Consider the following 21,870-nt stretch of genomic DNA (forward strand, 5'->3'; position numbering starts at 1 on the left):
GGTGTCAGCTTCTTGATCCCACAGGCAGCTTGAGTTTGTGGATTGGAGGTAGTGTTAGAATTGCCAATAGGGTTTCTTTGAATCCCATAATACTTGTCCCCTTTGCCTCATGAGCTTTTGGCAGGCCCTCTTCAAACCTCCCCATGCATGTGAGGGAATTCCATTGAGGATGTAGTTTTTAAAAGCCCAGAAGGTAAATTTGATATATTCCCTTTTTTTTTTTTTTTGTGAGTCCCTGCAGTATTTCTACATCAAACTAACTAGACCAATATTTCTGGATACTTGATTTTCAAAATCTTTTAGGCTATGGACTGGTGTTCATGAGGGTTTTCTTTCCAGGGGGCGGGGTACGGAGTCTCACTCTGTTGCCCAAGCTGGAGTGCAGTGGCACAATCTTGGCTCACTGCAACATTTGCCTCCCGGGTTCAAGTGATTCTCCTGCCTCAGCCTCCTAAGTAGCTGGGATTACAAGCGCCTGCCACCATGCCGAGCTAATTTTTGCATTTTTAGTAGAGACAGGGTTTCACCATGTTGGTCAGGCCAGTCTCAAACTCCTGACCTCGCGATCTGCCTGCTTCAGTCTCCCAAAGTGCTGAGATTATAGGCGTGAGCCACCGCGCCCGGCTACATGAGGTTTTATAATACTTCTCCTTTATTAAAGGACTCCTTCGTGAATGCTAAACCTTCACCCTGCTAGGGGGACACTTCTTTTGTCTACCCCTTAATGGAAATTTCTTGCTGATTTCTTATAATAGTTGCAGATACAGGCTCCACCTTGATTTTCTGGTTATCTAACTCAGCTTCTCCTTGATAAAATAGGAAAGAACATTGGAATAGGAGTTGTAAACCCAGGCTGTCCTTACTCTTCTGCTATCACATCCTAAGAATAAGAAGCCATGCAACCTCAGAGCTCACCATTTTTGTGTCCAGTGTAGGGTTTGATCATAGGCTCTCTCATGTCCTTTCTGGTGCAAAGACTTTAACAATCTTCAAGTCCTAATACAACTATAATAAATCATCTTGCTACATATATACTAATGAAGTAGAGATCATTGAAGAAAATTACGTTAATCACACTACTGAAGTATAATTAGCATATCAAATGGTTGCCAATAAAATGTCACAACTGGAAATAGTTTGTTCTCTACGTAATCTCTCTACATAAATATTACTTAGTCCCAGTTATTTTAAAAATTTTTTAGAGACAGGGTCTTGCTCTGTTGCCGGGGCTGGAGTGCAGTAGCATGATCATAGCTCACTGCAGCCCTGAACTCCTGGGCTCAAAAGATCCTCCTGCCTTGGCCTCCTGAATATTTGGAATTACAGGTGCAAACCACTGTGGCCACCTCCAGTTATTTGTTTAAAAACAATTTATTTCACAGATTTCACAAAAGAAGAGCTGTGATCCTGATGCTATTCTCATCATGAATTTCAAAGCAGTGATTTGTTTCTGGATCAAAGAAGTTTTGGCATCACTATTAGTATATGTATCCTGGATTTTAGAAATGTAATTTCCATTCTTTTCCTCTATCTGGTCTTGGAACCCATTCACCAGCTTATTTTCTCCAGTTGTTCGGGGATACAAGAGGACTCTGGTTTTTAGGACAGCATTTTCATAAATAGAGAACTTAAAATAAATTGTTTTTGTTGTTGTGCTCTTGTATTTTTCCAAGCCTGGGAACTGAGCTAGGCTCAAGCCCACCCTGATGCCAGCTACATCAGGGCTCCTGGGCCTTGAACTGTTACCTAAGCTCCACTCCCTGCTGTACCAGCTGCACTGCTCATTCATAGTGACCCAGTTTCCTTTCTTATGTAAGCATCCTCCATCAAATAACTAGAGGGAGAAAGCCAGCCGCAGGCAGCATGCACAGCTGAGGTGTGTTCTTGGAGATTCTGTGGATGCTCAGGTAGATGCCAATATTCTGCTCACTGTTCCAAGAATTCTGGACACAAGCCTTTCCCTTTCTGTCACTAGATGTGTATCAATCTCAAAAAATTATAATTTTCTTAGCACCCTTGACTTCTTGAAGGGTCGTACAAAGAAAACCAAAGTGAAATAAAAATGAAATGACAAAACAGCAGGTCCTTCTGTCATTTCTCTTCCCATTTTCCCAAACTGTTCACCACCTCCTTGCCTTTCAGTTACTCAGGATTGTTTTGTATTGGGTATGTTATGTTCTGTATGATGACTCCTTAAGCCACTGAAGTACAAGGAATAATAGTCACTAACCTGGATTGAACAATCACTGTCTATGTGTCAGGCCCGCATGTTGTTTACATGTATGAACTTACCACATCCCAGAACCCTATGGAGCAGATGCTGTTAGGACCTGCATCTTACAAGTGAGGGAACTGAGGCACAGAGAGGTTAAGTCTCTTGCCCAAGCTCACACTTAGCTGGTGTGGGTTAGAGCCATGACAGAATCCCAGGTGGAACAGCTTCAGGGGTCAGAGAGTAGGCGCTCTTTCCAACTGCCTGAGATCTGTTGGGGGAAACTGGGGCGGGGGGACTTCAGTTGCCTGGGCTTGGGGAGGGAGCAGGGTCTGGGGTGCATGGGGCCCCGGCAGAGGAAACACAGCTAATGCAAAGCATGTCACCCTGAGAGATGCTGGGAGACACGAATGAGCCTTTCAGAAATAAACCAGCATCCTGTATTTGGAACCAACTACAGTTCACGGACAAGCAGGAGGGTCCTGGTGGAGGGAAAGGGGAAAGATAGAGGAAGAGGACAAAAAGGAAAGAGAACAGGAGAACAGGGAGAGGGGCAGGGAAAGATGCTGAGGAGTCAGGGAAAGGAGCAGATGAAAAGCTTGCTGGGAGGAGGTGGGAGGTGGATGGAAGGGGAGAAACAGTGTGGAGCTGGTTCTATTCCACGCAGTAGGCTAGGATTTTACGCAGTTGTGTTTGGATTTGTTTGCTTGGTCACATAAGCAGGAAAGGTGGGCCAGGGGGGTGGGTGGGGGAACAAGTGGTCTGTCCACAGAAGCCCGCTGCTGCCATCTGCTCCAGGCAAGAGGAGGGGCTCCTGCAGCAGTGCCCTCTACCACCTTCTCCCTTCCATTATTCAGACTAAAGTATCTCTTTGTTCAGTGCAGGCTCTGGGAATATAAAAAGAGTTGGGGGAGATTGGGGCTGAGAGGGATAGGCATACAAAGTGGGTGAGCAGAGGAGGAGGGGTGAGGGCAGGTGCAGTCTGCACAAGCCTTTGTGATCTGTGTCTGTTGGGGTGTCTTTGCCACAATCTGTTCTCTGTTGCATCTCAGGTCCAGACCCTCCCAGGAAGGGCCCATGAGGGAGGGCCATTCTCCCCTCCTTTCCCATCTCTCAAGCACTTCCCTTGAAATTCCAGGCAACTTTCAAGTTTCTTTTGGTTTTCCTCTCACTCTTTCTGAGCCTGCCCTGGAAATGCAGGCCACCACATTTTGGGCTGAGGCTGCCTGAGAGAACATGGCATCTTTACAAGGCCACTCAGCTGTTCTTCGTTACAGTGTCCCCTGGCCATGGTTGGGAAAGATGCCTTTCTGCTCACACTTCAGCTCTTTTGACAAGAAAAAGCCACCCACCAGGCCATCAGTTTTGTGGGAGAGAAGAGACTTTAGGCAGGTTCCAAGTTATTGGTGGCACCTAATGGCCTCAGTTCTTACCACAGAGAAGGCGACAGCAGGTGTCCTTTTGGTGGAGAATCTCCAGGTCTGTGAGCTAAATGGTACACTTGCTGGGCTGTGGTATGTGTGTGGTGTGTTTGCCTGATTTGGGCTTACAGTCCATCTCTCCTTTGGAGGCCTGCCAGCTGTCACCAGAGGAGAGAGGAGGGTGACTCCGAAGTCACGCAGATGTGTGTGCAAAGTCACTTCTTACCTTTTACTGGCCAAGTGACTACAAAGTAACTCTCCATGTCTCACTTTCCTTATTTATAAAACACACTTTGCTAAGAGCTAACACTTATTGACTGCTTATAATGAACTATTAGGCACTTTTCCGTGGCTTGCCTCATTTAATCCTTATAACAGCCCAATTCAGTAAATCCTGACATTATTCATTATTCCCATTTTAGAGATGAGAACGCTTGGGCTTGGAGATGTTAAGGCACTTTTCCAAGGTCACGCCAGGCTGTGTGACGCCAGAGCCTCTGTCTGCTTAGGAGCGTTGATGTAAGGATTGAGTTAATGTATATAAACTGGGCAGCACAGAACTCGGTGATGACACTGACATTGACATTGATGAGTAGAAGGATGGAATTGTGGAGCTGTGAAAATCAATCAGCTAAGAGCTGTGTCTGATACAGGCTAATTTAAGTTGCCATGAGGACACCGAACAGAGTGCTAACTCTACCTGGGAAAGCTCATCATATCCAACCCCCTTAGTTTACAGATGAGGATGCTGGGGCCTAGTGAAGTTGAGTGTGTTGTCCAAAGTCACACAGTTAATGACGGGGCTGATTTTGGTCAGAACTGGTGCTCCCAGCTGAGACTCGTGGAGCTTCTGCCTCAGCAGGCTGCCAGGTAATGAGAGCTGGCTATGAGTTCACCACACATCTCCAACTCCAAATCTCCATCCCTGCCGAGTCGGCCTTAACTGCTTATGGTGTAACTTGGTTGAATTCTCCTGCCTATGCGCACCCTGTTTCTATGTTGACATATGCTCAGATACCCCTCTGCCTTCCTCAGTGACTTTTCTTATTTTCTCTCCACCCCACCTGGAAATGTCACCATCTGTGGTGTCACTTGTGGCCTCCTTGTCTTGCCCTACAGTGGGGGTCCTCTCCCTCCACTTCAGTGGTCACTGGCACAGGCATCCCTCAGGTTACTGTCACACAGAGCTAGAGACTAGTCCTTCTACATGCGTGAGAATGCTGGCTTTGCAGTTTAGCATCCTTGCCACTTACAGACTGTGACCTTGGGGAAGTTATTTGGCTTCTCTAAGCTTTGTTTTTTTCTCCTAAAAAGTGGTGAAAATATCAGGACCTAAGCTATAGATGTGCCATGAGAAGCCAGTACCATAAGATTCATAAACCACTAGGTGCGGTGCTGGGCCCAAAGTAAGTGTGCTATCAATGCTTGCTGATGTTACTTTAAAATTCTTTCTCTGGCTTCAACTTTTTTTTTTTTTTAACTTCCTGCTTATCTTTCTCCTCTTCCTCTATGTCCCAATTGCCACTTGCTAAATCCTTGCTATTCTCCAGGTTCAAGGATCATCTGCCAGCCTGGAACTGATGGGTTCTCTCTTTGAATAATAGATGCACCATCAAATTAAAAGTTCTTGCTCCCTTCTTGGTGCATTGTAACTCCTCCAGGAATCTAAGTTTAAGCCTTTACAATTGTTTGACTTTTTTTTTTTATCACATTCTTATTTACTTTTCCAAGATCGCTGTTCCAAACCCTTCCCACTCTTAGAGTTCCCCACTATAGCCCACTCTGCATTTGTAATTACTCAATTGATTATTTTAAATTATCACTTAATGTCGGTTACACTAGACTAGCCTCTAAATTCTATGAGGTGGTGACTTTGTCTCATGTGTTTGTGCCGTAGCCCCAAAACCTAGCACGTGGGTGCAGCCCACATTCACAGTGACCTTATCCCAAATTAATAACAAAGATTAAGGCTGTTTGACTTGACATATCACAAATATGTCCCTTTTCTTGCTGTTTTTCTCTATCTTCCTCTACCTCTCTCTTTTTTTCTTTGCCTTTGTCCTTAAGGAAAAGAAGTTCTTTCACTTTTTCTAGGTCCCTCTGCTCTAAAATTTGCCTTCACCAAATACTATTCTTTTGCTTCTTTTAATCTCCCATTTTCAATACCCTTTCCCTTCTGTCTGCACACACATCTGGAGAGACCTTGCTTTGGAGTCATATGGACCTGGCTAGGAATCTTGGCCCTGCTCTTGCTGGTTGTGTAATTGGGCCATGTATTCCACTTCTCTAAGCTTTAGTTTCTTCCTGTGGAAAGTGGAGTGATATTATCTATGGATCAGCTTTGTGAAAATAAATTGAGCTAATGTTTTGTAAAGTCCTGAGCAAAAAGCACGGTGTATAGTAAATAAGTAAAATTCCTTGCCCCACATCCTAAATAAATAAGTAAAAACAACACCCTACCTTTCCTAGGCGCTACCATCTTCTCCAGCTAACATGAGACAGACTTTCAAGTTCCTGCCTGAAATGAGAAACTTTCCTGCATTCATACATAGCTCCTCTTTTTGCTCCTTATCCTATTTCTTCTACCTTCCTGGGTGCAACATTTTGTCAGTTAGATTATTTTCTTGAACTTCAGCTCCTGCTGCTCAACTGGTCTTTTCTGATCAGATCAACATTTACACATACCCAAGTCTATCTCTTTTATTTTTATTTTCTTATTTTTGAGACAGAGTCTGGCTCTGTTGCCCGGGCTGGAATGCAGTGGTGCGATCTTGGCTTACTGCGACCCCCACCTCCCAGGTTCAAGCAATTCTCCTGCCTCAGCCTCCTGAGTAGCTGGGATTACAGGCACATGCCACTGCACCTGGCTAATTTTTGTATTTTTAGTAGAGATGGGGTTTCACCATGTTGGTCAGGCTGGTCTCGAACTCCTGACCTCATAATCTGCTCTCCTCAGCCTCCCAAAGTGCTGGGATTACAGGTGTGAGCAACTGCGCCTGGCCCTACCCAAGTCTATCTTAAAAAAAAAAAAATCTCTTTCCTCACTTCATGTTTCCTTCCAGCTATGCTGTCTTATTTCTCTACTTTTTTCTCTACCAAATTTGTTGCAGGCATCATCTGAATGACTGTTTCCACTTCATTCAGTCTCATTCACCACCGTACATACCATGGGACACCTAGAACCCCATCACACCATGAAAACTCTTCCTGCCAACGCTTGCTGAATCTACTGACTGCTTCTCAGACTGTATCTAGCTTGACTTCTGGGCAGCACTAGACACAGTGACTACTTCCTTCTTGAAATAATCTCTTCCTGGTCTTTTGTAGTGCTGCAAAATTCTTCTGTCTCTCTGGCTGTTTCACAGGCCTCTTGGTGTATGCTATCCTATAAGCAGGCCTAGTCATTTTCAGCTGTATTACTATTAAATGCTAGTCTTAATGAACTACTTCCAATTACTCAAGTAAACTTTCTTAATTCTAGGCCTTCATTCCTGTGGTTCCCTCTTGCTGAAATTCTCTTCTCCTTCCTCTCCTTCCTTCCCTTGCTTAGCTGCCCTCTCCTCTACCTCCCATGTCAGCTAAGAAGCCTCTTCCTCCCACAGCTCTTCCCTTCCCTCCTCAGGGCCGGCAAAGGCACCCCTCCTGGGTCCTTCATGACCCCTCTGCTTTCTCTATCATGTAACTTATCACACTACATCATAATCATCATCATTATGTTTTCTTGGCTCAAACTTCCCCTTGATGGCATGTTCTGTGAAGTCACGATTATATCTGCTTTTAGCACATAGCATAGCCTGAGTCACATAACAAGTGAATGAATGAATGAAGATGACATTATTGCTATGTTGGATTGAAGGTGAGTATACCTTATATGAAGTTTTCAATGCTACATATTGTTAGCTATGTGAAATCGGGCAAGTCACTTTTCTTAGCATTGGTTTCCTCATCTGTAAGATGAGAAGTAAAGCAAGGCTCCTGGGAGCACTTTGCAGAAGTTATCTCTACTCATCCGCACAAAGACCCAACAGAGCTGAAACCTGGATTTAAGGAGGTGATGCCTGTACCTCATCTAGCACAGGGCCAGTTTCCTTAGCAAGGCTATCTTTACAAGTACCATGAAGGAAGGCAGAAAGATAATATTCTTTCCTTGTTCATAACTGCATTCACCTTGCTCATAAGCACCTGTTTCTGTTTGGTTAAAAATTAAAATCTGACACAAACAACCTTAAACTCTCCCATTAGAAGAATGTAGTCTCTTCTGGTTTAAAACCAACAACAGGCTCTTCTGAGTTGCTTTTCCAAGTCACTTTCCAGTTATTCTTTTAGACAAATTCACAGTCTTTTAGGGCCCCCTCATTCTCCTCCTCATTCACTGAATACAGTGGAAAATGTGGTAAGATGGAGGCAGAGAGGGAACCTCTGGCCTACGGACCCTCAGGTCCTCCCTGTGTTCATTGATAGTGAAATCGTGGACTGGTCACTGCTCAGAGTGCCCCCCTTGCTAAACCAGCCCTTCACTTAGTTCTCAAGGGCACTGGGTCTCCTTCAAGGAGAAAACCTTCTCCAAGAGCACTGAGGCTTCCACAGCTCCAGCTGTTTTTCCCTCCAACCTCTGCCTGTAGCCTCTGCCTCAGGGGTCCCTCCTACAAGCAGTGGGGATCTCCTGGCAGGCAGGCTGGCTGTCTAATCCGAGTTCCCTCTAGAGCCTGTGGAGACTTCTGGATCTTCTCCATGGAGAGGACAGAGTGAGGGAGGGGTGACAGAGTTTCCTTGAGAGATTTCATGGGCAAGGATTTTATGATTTTGTTCTCTGACTTACTATGGTTCAACTTATGATTTTTCGACTTTAGGGTGGTGTGAAAGTGATATATATATTCAGTGGAAACAGTACTTCAAATTTTGCATTTGGATCTTTTCCCAGGCTAGCAATATGTGATATGATACTCTCTTGCAATGCTGGGCCAAATAATCTAACACAATGTCTGTTTTATAATAAAGTGCTGAATAGCTCATGTAATTTACTAAATACTGTACCAAAAGTGTTCTGAGCACATTTACGGTAGGCTCGGCTGAGCTGTGATGTTCAGTAGGTTAGGTTTATTAAGTGCATTTTTGACTCTTGGTATTTTCAATCTATGATGGGTTTTTCAGGACATACCTCCATCATAAGTTCAGAAGCATCTGTACTTTGTTACATTAGTAGTTGTTTTAAAAGACATTGCTGAATTGAACGAATGATTCTCAGTCCATCTCTGCCTAAACATTGCCGTGTCACTGTTTCATTTTGATTTTCAGTTTATCTCGGGTTTCTATTCCCTTCCTCCAGAGTTTTGAATCCAATGTAGGAATGGGAGCAGGAGGTGCCCTGAGCAGACCTCTCATTTGAGTCTAAAGTACGTTACTCTCCTCTTCTTTTTTGATACAGGAAAATTTTATTTTCCACCTGCCTGACAGGAAGTAACCTTACATTATATTCTACTTTCTCTATGCTTTGTGGTTTAGAGTTAAGTTAATCATGTGTCCTGGGTTTTGCCTCTGGTGGTCATGGTTTATAATTATTGTCGCATGTAATTAACGGTAATGCAGCCTTCACTCTCAAAATGACCTGACTTGGATAAGTCTCAACCTCTAGGGTTCAGGTGATCCTCCCACCTCAACTTCCCGAATCGCTGGACACATGCCACCACAGCTGGCTAATTTTTGTATTTTTTGTAGAGATAGGGTTTTGCCATGTTGCCCAGGCTGGTCTCGAACTCCTGGGCTCAAGCAGTCTGTTCACCTCAGCCTCCCAAATGTTGAGACTACAGGTATGAACAACTGCACCCGGCCATTCCTACTTTTTAAAATGACTTTAAGCTCAGGCTTCCAAACTTAAATCTCCTTGTGACTTCAAGCTTAGTGTTGGGAGTCACCCGGAAACCTTTCTCTTAAGTTCCTGGCTCTTGCAAGTAAAGATGTGGCTTTTTTGATACTGTTCTAGTATAGACATTAAAATATGTATTTTGAAAGACAAAGATATACAATGACTTTTTTATTCAGAGAAATGAAAACATTTCAAGAAAGTAAAAGTAAGCATTGAATATATCAACAGCATGGCACCAGCAATCCATCAAATGACCCTGGCCAGTGCACGGTCCTGGTGGATAGTGGTGGATGTCAGATGCCCAGGTCATCCTGTCACCTAGAATTAAGAGTTGTTGGCCGGGCGTGGTGGCTCACGCCTGTAATCCCAGCACTTTGGGAGGCCGAGGCGGGCGGATCACAAGGTCAAGAGATCAAGACCATCCTGGCCAACATGGTGAAACCCTGTCTCTATTAAAAGTACAAAAATTAGCGAGGCGTAGTGGCGCACACCTGTAATCCCAGCTATTCGGGAGGCTGAGGCAGGAGAATTGCTTGAACCCGGGAGGCACAGGTTGCAGTGAGTCGGAACTGTGCCACTGCACTCCAGCGTGGCGACAGAGCAAGACTCCATGGCCCCCACCCCCCCCCCCAAAAAAAAAAAAGAGTTGTTAACATTTTGTTCTTCTGGGGAATTTTAGAAAAGAAATAAAAGATTATTGCCAGGGTCTTTTATAACCAGTAGAACACTTCTTTATTCTAGGTTGTATGTGCCCTTCCCCTGAGGACAGTTTATAGAAAACTATAGCTGTTATTTGATTAAAGGGAGTGTGTTGAGGTTGAAATAACTAATAAAAAATATTTTTAAATAAAAACATTAACTGGATGCATAAGCTATCAATAAATGTGATTTCCCTTTCTAACTTGACATGGTAACCCTGCTCATCTTGTGTTGGTTGGAAGCACTGCTTGACAATATGTATGACATTGATTAATAAAAATGAAAAGCTATATTAATTTGTTAAATCACTTGGCAGAAAAATTATGATCAATCTTAATTAAAACATAATTTGATAGGCAATATCTTTTAAAATAAAGGACACATGGAATAAAAGGTCAAAATACAGCACCTCAAAGGTTTTTTTTAAAAGAGGCTTGCAACCCCGTCCAGGTAACAGAATGAAACTGCCGACTGCATTTCAGTGGGTAGTTTACTTTCAGATTTTTTTTGGTAGTAGCAAAGGATGGGACATTCACACTTCCCTCTAGTTCATCTTGTAACAAGTTGTGTGTTTCCTCAGGGTGGTTGACTTGGATTAGGTTAGAGAACAAATAATTTGACCAAATTATTAAATAGCAACATAGCTCACCAGTAGACCCAGGGGATAGAGACACCTGTGCCCCAAATATATTACTACAACTTCCTAAATGTGGCTTCATAATATCACTATGACTCTATTTTTTTTTTTTATGAGATGTATTTTTGGTCTTGTCACCCAGGCTGGAGTGTAGTGGCGTGATCTCGGCTCACTGCAACCTCTGACCCCCAGGTTCAAGCAATTCTCCCACCTCAGCCTCCCAAGTAGCTGGAATTACAAGCATGCACCACCACACCCAGCTAATTTTTTGTATTTAGTAGAGATGACGTTTCGCCATGTTGGCCAGGCTGGTCTCGAACTCCTGACCTCAGATGATCCACCTGCCTCTGACTCCCAAAGTGCTGGGATTACAGGCATGAGACACTGAGTCCAGCCCTATGACTCTTGAATATGAAGCACGGCTTGCCTCTGAGGACACTTTTGTGTCTAAGAGAATGGGGTCTTTTTTTTTCTTTTTTTGAGACGGAGTCTCGCTCTGTCGCCCAGGTTGGAGTGCAATGTCATGATCTCAGCTCACTGCAACCTCTGCCTCCTGGGTTCAAGCGATTCTCCTGCCTCCCTGCCAAGTAGCTGGGATTATAGACATGTGCCACCATGCCCAGCTAATTTTTTTTGTCTTTTTAGTAGAGATGGGATTTTACAATTTTGGCCAGGCTGGTCTCGAACTCATGACCTCAGGTGATCCACCCACCTCAGCCTCCCAAAGTGCTGAGATTACAGGCGTGAGCCACTGCACCCAGATGAGAATGGGGTCTTCAAGAGGGTGTGGAGGAGCAGTGAGCTTGGACAATTAGGGGCACCCTCACACTATTACTTCCTTTCTTTCTTCTACAGTTCTTAAACTTAAGCTGCTTCCTATCTCTCTTCTTTTCTTCCTCCCACATCCGCAGATGGGGTGGCTGCATTCCGTGCCTTCTTGAAGACGGAGTTCAGTGAGGAGAACCTGGAATTCTGGTTGGCCTGTGAGGAGTTCAAGAAGACCAGGTCAACTGCAAAACTGGTCTCTAAGGCCCATAGGATCTTTGAGGAGTTTGTGGATGTGCAGGCTCCACGGGAGGTGTGTTGGCAGCGGCGACCATCCTGTCTATCCATGGCTCCTAGCTTGCATTTCTCTCCTTAGAGAGGATCTGAGCCAGGCTTGATGAGGACTTTCTTATACTAAACTGAGCCTCATCACTCTGGTGGCCCTTGATGAAAAAAGGATCATTTTTAAGAAACTGAAACCCAGGGTTTCCATCAAAGGAGCTCCATTAGGAGTGTTTTAGTTATCTGTCAGTTAAACATGTGCTAGCAGGAACTGTGTTGCTACAGAGATTTTGCAAGAATAAGTGCTACCGAGTCTATGTTCATTTTCCTGATGGAAGGCAGCATAGCTTAATGAAATGTGGATCTGCTTTGAAATCTTGTTTCAATTTTAGCTCCACCACTTACTAGCTATGAGATCTTGGTCAAGTTACTAAACCTCTCTGGGTCTCAATTTCCCCAATGTAAAAGCGTACCTACCTTTCAGAACATGAGAGATAAAGCACCTGTTCAGTATTTGCCACTGCTCATTAATGAGTAATTACAATTATTTACATTATTTAATTATACTTATTTGTAATAATAGGATGAATTTCTATTATACTGCTGTTGTGAGTTATAATACAGAATTTCACTTGGGAGGGGAGGGTTTAAATGAAGAAAAATGTTTGCTACAAGTTTAAGTGCATTGCATTTTTAGATTCCTTCAATTATGCTTTGACTTGGGATGCGAGAAGTCTTTACCAGTTGGCTAGGATGCTACAGGCCCTTTATAATGCTGTTTGGAACACAGATGTACATTCTAACCAGGGCCTCCCTCCACAGGACATTTGTTTCCTTAGTAGACAAGAAAGGAGAGGAGAGAAAGCTTACTTCAGGGGACTTGCGTTAACAACTGGCTTGGATCTATCCCTTTGCCTGCCATGGTGAAGGTCCCTGGATTAGGGATTCAAGTAATTTGTGATTTTGCCTTGGCTCTGTTACTAACTTTCCATACTACTTTAAACAAGCTTTTTAGTCTCTTCTTTCCAGTATTGTTGTCTATAAATTGGGACTGAGAATATCTGGTCTTCAGACCCCACAGGATTCTTGCTGTGATCAAAAGGGATGACCTCCATGGAAGCAATTTGAAAAGCAGAAATCACCTTAAACATGTAGATGCTGTCATTAATAATTATTGCATAGTTAGGGCCAGCTGCCAGAAACCTTGGCCCTTGAGGGCCTGTGACCTTGCTCTCTGTTTGTATCTCTAGGTAAACATTGACTTCCAGACCCGAGAAGCCACGAGGAAGAACCTGCAGGAGCCATCCCTGACTTGCTTTGACCAAGCCCAAGGAAAAGTACACAGCCTCATGGAGAAAGACTCTTACCCCAGGTTCCTGAGGTCCAAAATGTACTTAGATCTGCTGTCCCAAAGCCAGAGGAGGCTCAGTTAGACCTCAGAAGGGAACTCCTGGAAATCACCAGCTTTCCCCTCCACTTGCTGCCAAGATCATATTCTAATGTGAAATGTCATAGGTGTTCAAAAGCGGTGGCATTGGGGGTGGGAGGCTGGGGGTGAGGAAGGAATGAAGGGCCATTCCAAAGTATGACCCAGCTGCCAGAGCTTGGACTCTATTCCATTTACCCACGTTTATGTTTTGGTTAGTGGTAGCGCCTTGCCGCTGTCACCCTTTTCTGGGTCAGCAACTTGCCCTTCATATAATGCCTTGGGTCACCTCTGCTGAGAGGGCAGATTTGCTGTGCTAGGCTAATCTGTAAATAATGCAAATGCAATTCCCACCACCTCCACACCCTCCTCGGTTAGGATTCCTGACTGTCCACTTGTTGTAAATCCCTGGGAGGAATAGCTGAAAGACTTGGGCTCAACTCTGTGATTTGTAGTGGCCAGCTCTGCTCACTGGGATCTCACAGCTTAGGAGAGAGGTTTCTGTGGAATTCCAGGTTTCTAGTTCTGTCATTGACAGGTGACCTCTCAGAGAAGGAGTGAAATCCATGGAGTTGTTTGTTTCTTCCATTTCCATTGGACCAGTGTGAAAAACTGTGATTACTTCCCATCTTGGCCTAGGAAATTCACAAGACTACCCTAACCTTACATTTCCAGAAAGAGTCTTGGGTGATGTTCTTCATGACTTCTGAAGTGGAACTGCCATTAAGAAAGATACAGCTTGCAAATCTTCCTCAATTCTACGAAGAACTTTTCCAGAAGTCAAGAGACGAGGGCAAGTAGCACCAGTAGACTTCTATTCAAAGGGGTACCATGTAACCTGTCTGTTGCTCAGTGTCTTCTCTGCCCTCACCTCTCTGCAGCATCATACATCACTGATGTCTTAGGATGACAGCTTGGCAAAGGGAGGTGAATTCCTATAGCATGGAGTGCTCCCATGGTGCCTAATACTTTCCCTGTATCTCCACCTCCCCCCTTCCATGCCGGTCATGTAATTATGATGGGGGAGAATGGGAATTTAGGCTGAAACTCTTTCCAGCATACTTCCTGGGAAAATGCTTTCTTAGAAAGATCTCTCTCTTGGATACTATGAAGCAGCTTCTTTCTTGATCTTTGACCTTTTGGAATTGAGCATGAAATAGGAGGTGTGGCTAAGAAGATCATTGTGAACATCTGGACGTGGAGAACCTTCCTAAAATGCTTTCATGGTACCCTGCAGCTGCTCTTGGAAATGTGTCAGGCAATTCTTCCTTGGAGGATGAGTGAGCAGCCTGGAACCTACTCTAGCCACCCAGGAAAAAGCTGACTTTGGCACAAGACTAGTGCCCAGGAGATGAACCTTTAGCAGAGAGACCGGAAAGTGAAAGAGGGGCATGTAAGAGGCTGGTTTCCAGGTGGAGAGGATAACAGAGTGGAGTTACTAATTGGAATAATTCACGACCAGTGGATTTGGATTCATTGCAGATCTACAAAACGTTCAGCTTGACTAAGTGGAACAGCACATGATTAGGCATAAGCTCTGGAGTGCAGACAATTGAGAACTGGGCTGAACCATTCTCCTTTTAAGGGGTGAGGGGCCTTTTAACGTTATGCTGGTGGCGTTCTAGTGCTTGTGTTCCTCTCCAGTAACTTTGAGAATCTCTTCCTTTTTTAGCTATAGCTAGACCAGGCCAAGAAAGCCCTTGAGTCCCACTAGTGCTAGGGCCACTGCACTGCTACAGCACATTGTTATCTGTGAGTGAGGGTGGGTGTGACCGTGTGAACCTCAAGGGGAGAGAAGAACACATGTCTCCTAGCCCTCACAGACACCGAAAAGACCTGTGGAATTTTGTGTTTGAGAACTCCAAAGCCTCAAATGGGTGTTCCTAGTTAGATCAGGTAGTATCCTCCTAACCGTGGTTAAAAAAACAAATCATTCTTTCTTAGATAAAGCTGCCAGAATTAATTTAATGATTAAATTCTCTAACAGGGTATTTTAAACATTGTTTACATATGAAATGTGCGTCTGCTGCCAACTCTACTGTCGAATATGAGGTGCATATCAATTGGAACTGCACAGAGTTATAGAAATGTGAAACATTCTGAAAGGGGCTTTTTCTCCACTTCCACTATTCCAAGGAGAAAAGCCTGAACAAGAGTGTCGTGCGATGGCCTCATAGAGAGGCCTAGAGTTCTTGCCAACTATTGAGGAAACGAAGGCTGCAGATGGTGGTGTCATGGCGCCCTGGTGACTTCCTCCCACAATGGGGAGGTGTGAAAGACCAAGCTTGGGGATCCTGAATTTTGCAGCTAAGCAAGGGTATGTGGGCATTTGTCCATGTGTAGAGGAACGTGATAGCTAAATTTATGGTACTCCTGTGGAGCGTCTCTGTGTGTTTGTGTGTGTGTGACAACTGTGAGCATTAGACTAGTACACGGCAGACATGATCTTCCCGTGGGGTGGAGCTTTCCTCATACCTTGTATGCCCTGCTTCCCACAAGAGGCACAGAGCTCTCCACTCTGATGCCTACTTTCAGGCACTCTGGTCGTGCCAACCCAGATTTTGGTCTGCGATGAAACAAAGAGAAATGTTTACAACATCTAGAGCAATATCCAAGCATACCTCATCCCTGAGCTTCCATGTTTCCCAGTCCTGCCCTCTCTCCCATTGCCTCTTCCGCAAGCCCATGTCCTTGGGTATCACTTCCATTTATTTCCTGTCTTCCTTGGCTCCTCAAGCCGAGCCTGTGCTGTGGACTTGCCTTCTGGACTTGAGGCTTGCTCAGTCCTGGGCCTATGCAGGCTCCAGGCAAGCCAGGGCAGGGCAAGTCCAGGCAAGTCTAGGCAGAGCTGTGACTTCTAGAATTGCTCTCCATCCCTGAGTGATCTTGCCCCACTGGAGGGCTAACTTGTTTGGGGGCTGGTGTGAGATTCGTCATTGCCCTTGGCAAACTAAATAGAATACTGTCAGTATCAACCATTCATGGCCTTGGGCACCTCTGGGGTGAGGAAGAATCCTCTGAGGCAGTCCTTCTCATTAAACTTGAGCATGCACAGGAATCACCTGGAAAGCCTGTGACAAGTGCTAATTCCCAGGTGCACACCCAGAGATGCTGATCTGATAGACCTGAGATGGGGCCCAGAAATCCACATTTTTAATAAGTTCCTAGGTGGCTAGTGGCCTGTGGACTTGGAAAAAAGATGGTCTTAGACAGAGTCTCACGACCTTGGCTGCTCCTTAGAATCACCTAGGGAGTTTTTAAAACCCAGATGTCCAGGTCCCACCCCAGAACAGCCAAATCAGAAGCTTTTGTTAGAGACCCAGGCATCAGTCATTTTTAAAGCTCCACAGGTGATTCCAATGTGCAGCTGAACTTAGGAAGCATTGAGTCTAAGGAGTGAGGAGGAACACAGTGGGGGGGGGGGGGGCTGGGGGAGGGGGGAGACACAGCTGTATGGGCCAAGGGGGCTGGTGTATCTCCACATGCAAGCATGTAGATACCAAGGAACCTGGCCAGCCCTGCAGCCTGACTCGGGATGGCTGCCTCTATGCCCTCTGCGTCTGACTTGCTCCTTTGAGATAAAGGTGTTTTGGCCCAAGCTGAGTGCATTGCTGGGCAGCGGCCATGCTGAAGGTGGTAGCTGAAGGGACCCTTGATCGAAAGACGCTCTGCCATGCTTTCTGAGTCCTGTCTCCTCCAAGCTTGTCTCCTAGGCTGTTTCCCCTGTCTGTTTTCCTGCGCCCTTGTGTTTGGCCATTTTTGCATTAGGCTGTGTCTCTGTACCCAAGGCCACGTGACAAGGTAGTTGGAACCCCCACTCAAGTGGTGAGTGAAGAGCGTCGTGGTAATAATAATAGTAGTAACACAACTTCCAAATTTCTCAGTGGAGAGTGTCACGTCCTGGGGGTATCAAGATCTGTGAGGCCTTTCCAAGCCCTCACCATTCCCTCTTTGGTCCCAGGTTGAGTGGGCAGCTGGGAAGGTCCTAGTTGATTTTAATCTCCGGTGCTTTCCCCAGAACTGCTGCTCTGAATAAACCAAAGCTGTGAAAGAATGTTCTGCGCAGGCTGCGGGCCCAGCCTCTGGGTGCAGGCCCTGGGCACTTGAGCTGAGCAGCTCAGCTGGCTCTGCTGTGAGGGAAAGCCGTGAACTTAACTGTGCTGAGAGCTGGGTGAGGGCAGAATGGGGAAGACTGAAGAAGAAGGAGCAGGTGGGAGAGACCAGCCGCTAACATGGTGTCTACTTCTCCGTGGATCAGAGGAGAAGGGATGAGTAGCAAATGCAGAGGCAGGGTGGTCTCCCAGCAACAAGGATGTCCAGAGTTCTCCTGACCCTGTCTGCACCCACTTCCATGCAAGGCAGAGGCATCACAGTTTTCCATCCCAGGCCACCCTTCACTCTTCCAAGTGTCAGGCCTCTTTAAATCTGCATCCCTTTGGGTTAGAAGCAAGAGAGGTGGCAAAGTCTCCCTGGCACTGAGAGCCTGTCCCACCATGCCACTCGGCATGAGATGGTGGAAGAAGAAGCCAAGAACAGAGATGCCTTCCTGTCCCTGTGGCCTCTCAGGACTCCACAAGATGCTGTGGACCAAGATGAGAGATTTCAGGATGGGGCCACTGGCCTTCCTAGGTTGGGCTCTGGGTCCTTTCAATAAACTGTTCCTTTCCTGATTCTTACTCCCTTTTCGTCCTTCCACTCCCTTCCCTCTGCCAGGTATGGAAAAGGTGACTGGGCTCGGTGTGCGCTCCAACCCCGGTAGCATTAGCTGAGTCACGCGGCGAGCACACAACAGATTTGTAGCAGCTCATCTGCCATATAAACCGCTTGGCTGATGGAGTCCTCATTGAGTTTTTTCATTATCGTGTAAAGTGGAATCATGTCATTCACCTTTACTATAAACAAGGCTGTGAGAACATAATAAACAGAACCTGAACAAGCTGCTCTCTGCTCTCTGTCCACATTTCTGCCCAGCTGACTCTTTATGAGGAAACTGTCCACATCACACATGGACTTGCTGGAGGGAGGGCACGTGGGCCCACCTGGCAGTGGCTGGCACAGGGCTGGCCATCAGGAGAAGCAGGGGTGTGGGTGGAAATGGATTGGCCTGGCTTGGGGATGAGCGTGGGGTGGAGAGTGACTATGGGTTATGAAAGTGGCTTTGAAACTGTAAAGTGCTGGCCCAGTTTGAGGTAGTGTTTTTATTACTACCATCTACTGCTTGAAAATGCAGAGAGAAAAAAAGGATGGGGATGGTTTGTGTATTTGTTCAGCTGGAGCAATCTGGAAATGCAGTGGGTTCATACTGCTTAGGGCTGTACCTCACTTTATACAATCAGTGTGTCCCCAAAAAGTGTGTATTAGTCATCAGATCTTTAAGTGCCTCTGGTGATCAGGTCCTGTGGAGGGGATGGAAGGAGAATAAGGCACTGTATCTGCTCACAAAAGCTCATTCTTAAAGTAGGGTGATAAGACAGAGATATGCAAAACCTTAACCATCCAAATAATTGAAAATGCTCTGGAAAAGGTCTGTCTTTAAAGGAAAGCTGACATTTCTTCAAAGATGAATCCTTTGGGTTAAAAGAAAAGTCCTTTTGTAAAGCAAATGATCACCCTCAATTCCAATTTTGTAGACTGGGCAAGGAGTAGTGGCAGGTTGGGCTGCTGCAGACAGGGGTCCGCCACTTGGGAGGGGGTGTGGCTGGTTTCTGTCTTTCTGGCTTTGCTCTTCTACTCCTTCTACCCCTATTCCCACATGGGGCTCCTGACCCCTCCAGGAGAGAGTGGAAGGGGAAAGATGAGAGGTCAGGGATGAGGGGTGTGGGTGGGGGGTCAGGCCTGATGTAGATGCCATCTGAGATAGGCTGTGGGCTCTCCAGCCTTGGAGGACTCTGTGGAGGGGAAAGGGGAGTCCTTCCTGGTTCATTGGAGACCGTGTGTCTTGGGAATCTGCTCCCTGCAGTCTCCCAGTGAGGGTGAATGATTCCCTCTGGCGGGTGGACTGGTCCTTCCTGACAGTGCCCCAGCTTCTCTCTGCTGCAGTCCGCTTGCCCACTTGGACAGGTCCTAGGTTGAACTCATGCTAGTCTTCTCTCCAGAGGCCCACAGTGGGCCCATTGGGACCATTTGGATCTTATTTTTCCCTAGAATTAGAAGAAAGCAGCTGCTCTTCTTGCTCTGTAGCCAGAGCCACCAGCCAGCCCGCTGCTAACATTTTTTATTTTCCAGGCTGGAATAGACACCCATCTCCTGGGTCCTCAAGCATCAGGGGGCACATGTCAGGCTCCAAGGACCCACAGAACCCACACTCCCTTGGAGTGAGGTGAGACGTAGGCACCCTGCCCGTCCTTCCAGGGGGCTGGGGCTCACAGCACACCAATAGTTCTCTCCAAAAACTTTCACAAGTTCTCTCCAGCCCCTGATCTTTTGCCGAGGGATGGATTCTCAGTGCCATTCACTTGTTCTCCACTCCCTCCCTGGAGTGTTGGCTTGGTCTGGAACCCGCTTTGGTATCTGAGATCACTCTCCTAGGCCTTGACAGAGGCTCTTACACGTGTAAGACACTTAGCACTAAGCCTGGCATCTCACTAACACGCAGCACATGTACAGAAACAAAAGCCAAGTCCCTTCTGGTCCTAGGATCTACAAACAAAGCCATGGAGAGAGAGAGAGACAGAAGAGATCACTGAGATAACTTCCTCTGGAGGATGTGCTTCTTAGTTGGGGCCTGTCTTAATCTGTTTGGACTGCTGTAACAAAGTGCCACAGACTGGTGGTTTATAAACAACAGATATTGTTCTTCACAGTTCTGGAGCCTGGAAGTCCGAGATCAGAGTGCCAGCACGGTCGGGCTCTGGGGAGGGCTCTCTTCCAGGTTGTGGACCGTCAACTTCTTGTTATATCCCCACATGGTGGAAGGAACGCTACCCAGCTCTCTGGTTTCTTATAAAAGTCACTAATCCCATTCACAAGGGCTCCACCCTCATGGTCTAATCACCTCCCACAGGCTCCACTTTTTAATACCATCCCATTGGGCTCATGGTTTCAGTATATAAGTGTTGGGGTCTGGGCACAAATATTCAGTCCATTTTAGAGTCTGTCCTGGTCCCCTATCCAGAAAGGGTAGTAAAGCTGGAGGGAAAGGGTGGGGACATGCTATGTGTGCTGCCTCCCATGTTCATGCCTCATACCACAGCACAGAGGGACATCCCAGTCCACACTCTGGGTCACTGGCTGGATGCTCAGCCATGGAAACAGAAAAGCCACAAGCCTGAGAGCCTTTGACTAGGGTTACGTGAGCACGCTGTTCCTGGTAGTTTGGGCTGTGATGCCAGATTAGGTTTCAATCTCAGCTTTAACTCTTACAAGTTGTGTGATCCTAGGGAATTTACTTCCCTGTGCCTCAGTTTTCCCATCTGTAAAACTAAAATAATAACAGAGTCAACTGCTTGGGGTCATTATGAACATTAAGCTAGGAAGAACGTGGCACCTAGTAGGCACACAGTGTGTGCTAAGTGGCATCATTCTCTCATATTGGAATCACTAGGGAGTCAAGCCAGCACCTTATTCATAGCTCACTTGCTTCTCAGATAAATGCAAAAGAAAAACACTCAAAGCAAATGATATTACAGAATCGACATCACATCCCTTCCCTACTAAACTCTAAAATCCCTGAAGGTAGAGAGAGATTGTAATTCCAGACCCAGACTCCCTGGGTCTCTTTTGTTTACTGCCCTAGTTCCTAAATATTTATTGGAAGAACATTACATCTACAAGTGTTTTTTGAGCACCTCTTTCTTTTCTTTTCTTTTCTTTTTTTTTTTTTTTTTTTGAGATGGAGTCTTGCTCTGTCGCCCAGGCTGGAGTGCAGTGGCATGATCTCGGCTCACTGCAAGCTCCGCCTCCCAGGTTCACGCCATTCTCCTGCCTCAGCCTCCCAAGTAGCTGGGACTACAGGTGCCCGCCACCATGCCCGGCTATTTTTTGTATTTTTAGTAGAGACGGGGTTTCACCGTGTTAGCCAGGATGGTCTCAATCTCCTGACCTTGTGATCCACCTGCCTTAGCCTCCCGAAGAGCTGGGATTACAGGCATGAACCACCACGCCCGGCTGAGCACCTCTTATAGATTAGTCACTTGGGTAGATTGGGGGTGGAGGCAAGAAATCTAAAACCTGGACTCTCATGGAACTTACTTGATTCTTAGAAAGACTTAATGCTTTATAAGCCTTGGCACTTACCAAATGAGTGGTATAGAAAGTAAATGGCTGCATGATGAGAAGCTGCTATGCTAATAGGAAACACTTAGGGGCCAGGTACTTTACCAGCAATTTAGATGGTTCATCTAGTTGGGTCCCTGCAACAGTTTATTATTACTGTTATTATTATTTTAGAGATGGGTCTCATCTATCACCTAGGCTGGAGTACAGTGGTGCTATCATAGCTCGCTGCAGCCTCAAACTCCTGGACACAACAATCCTTCCACCTCTGCCTCCTAAGTAGCTGGGATTGCAGGTGTGCACCACTATACCCAGCTAATTTAAAAAATTGTTTTGTAGAGACAGTGTCTC

General features: G+C 45.9%; 1 protein-coding gene across 12 annotated transcripts in view; it reads left to right on the forward strand.

Annotated features, from left to right (window-relative positions):
- RGS8 (regulator of G protein signaling 8) overlaps positions 1-18,245 on the forward strand; it is a 42,780-nt gene extending 24,535 nt beyond the window's left edge. For all 12 annotated transcript variants that reach the window (XM_034942024.3, XM_063598348.1, XM_034942027.3 and 9 more), the window contains 2 exons: positions 11,744-11,910; positions 13,130-18,245. In XM_034942024.3, coding sequence (XP_034797915.1) covers positions 11,744-11,910; positions 13,130-13,312 — 350 coding nt within the window. In that variant the 3' untranslated portion in view covers positions 13,313-18,245. The remainder of the gene's footprint in view (positions 1-11,743; positions 11,911-13,129) is intronic.
- The last annotated feature ends 3,625 nt before the right edge of the window (positions 18,246-21,870 follow it).

Source organism: Pan paniscus, chromosome 1, assembly GCF_029289425.2.
Source record: "Pan paniscus chromosome 1, NHGRI_mPanPan1-v2.0_pri, whole genome shotgun sequence".
Lineage (NCBI taxonomy): Eukaryota > Metazoa > Chordata > Mammalia > Primates > Hominidae > Pan > Pan paniscus.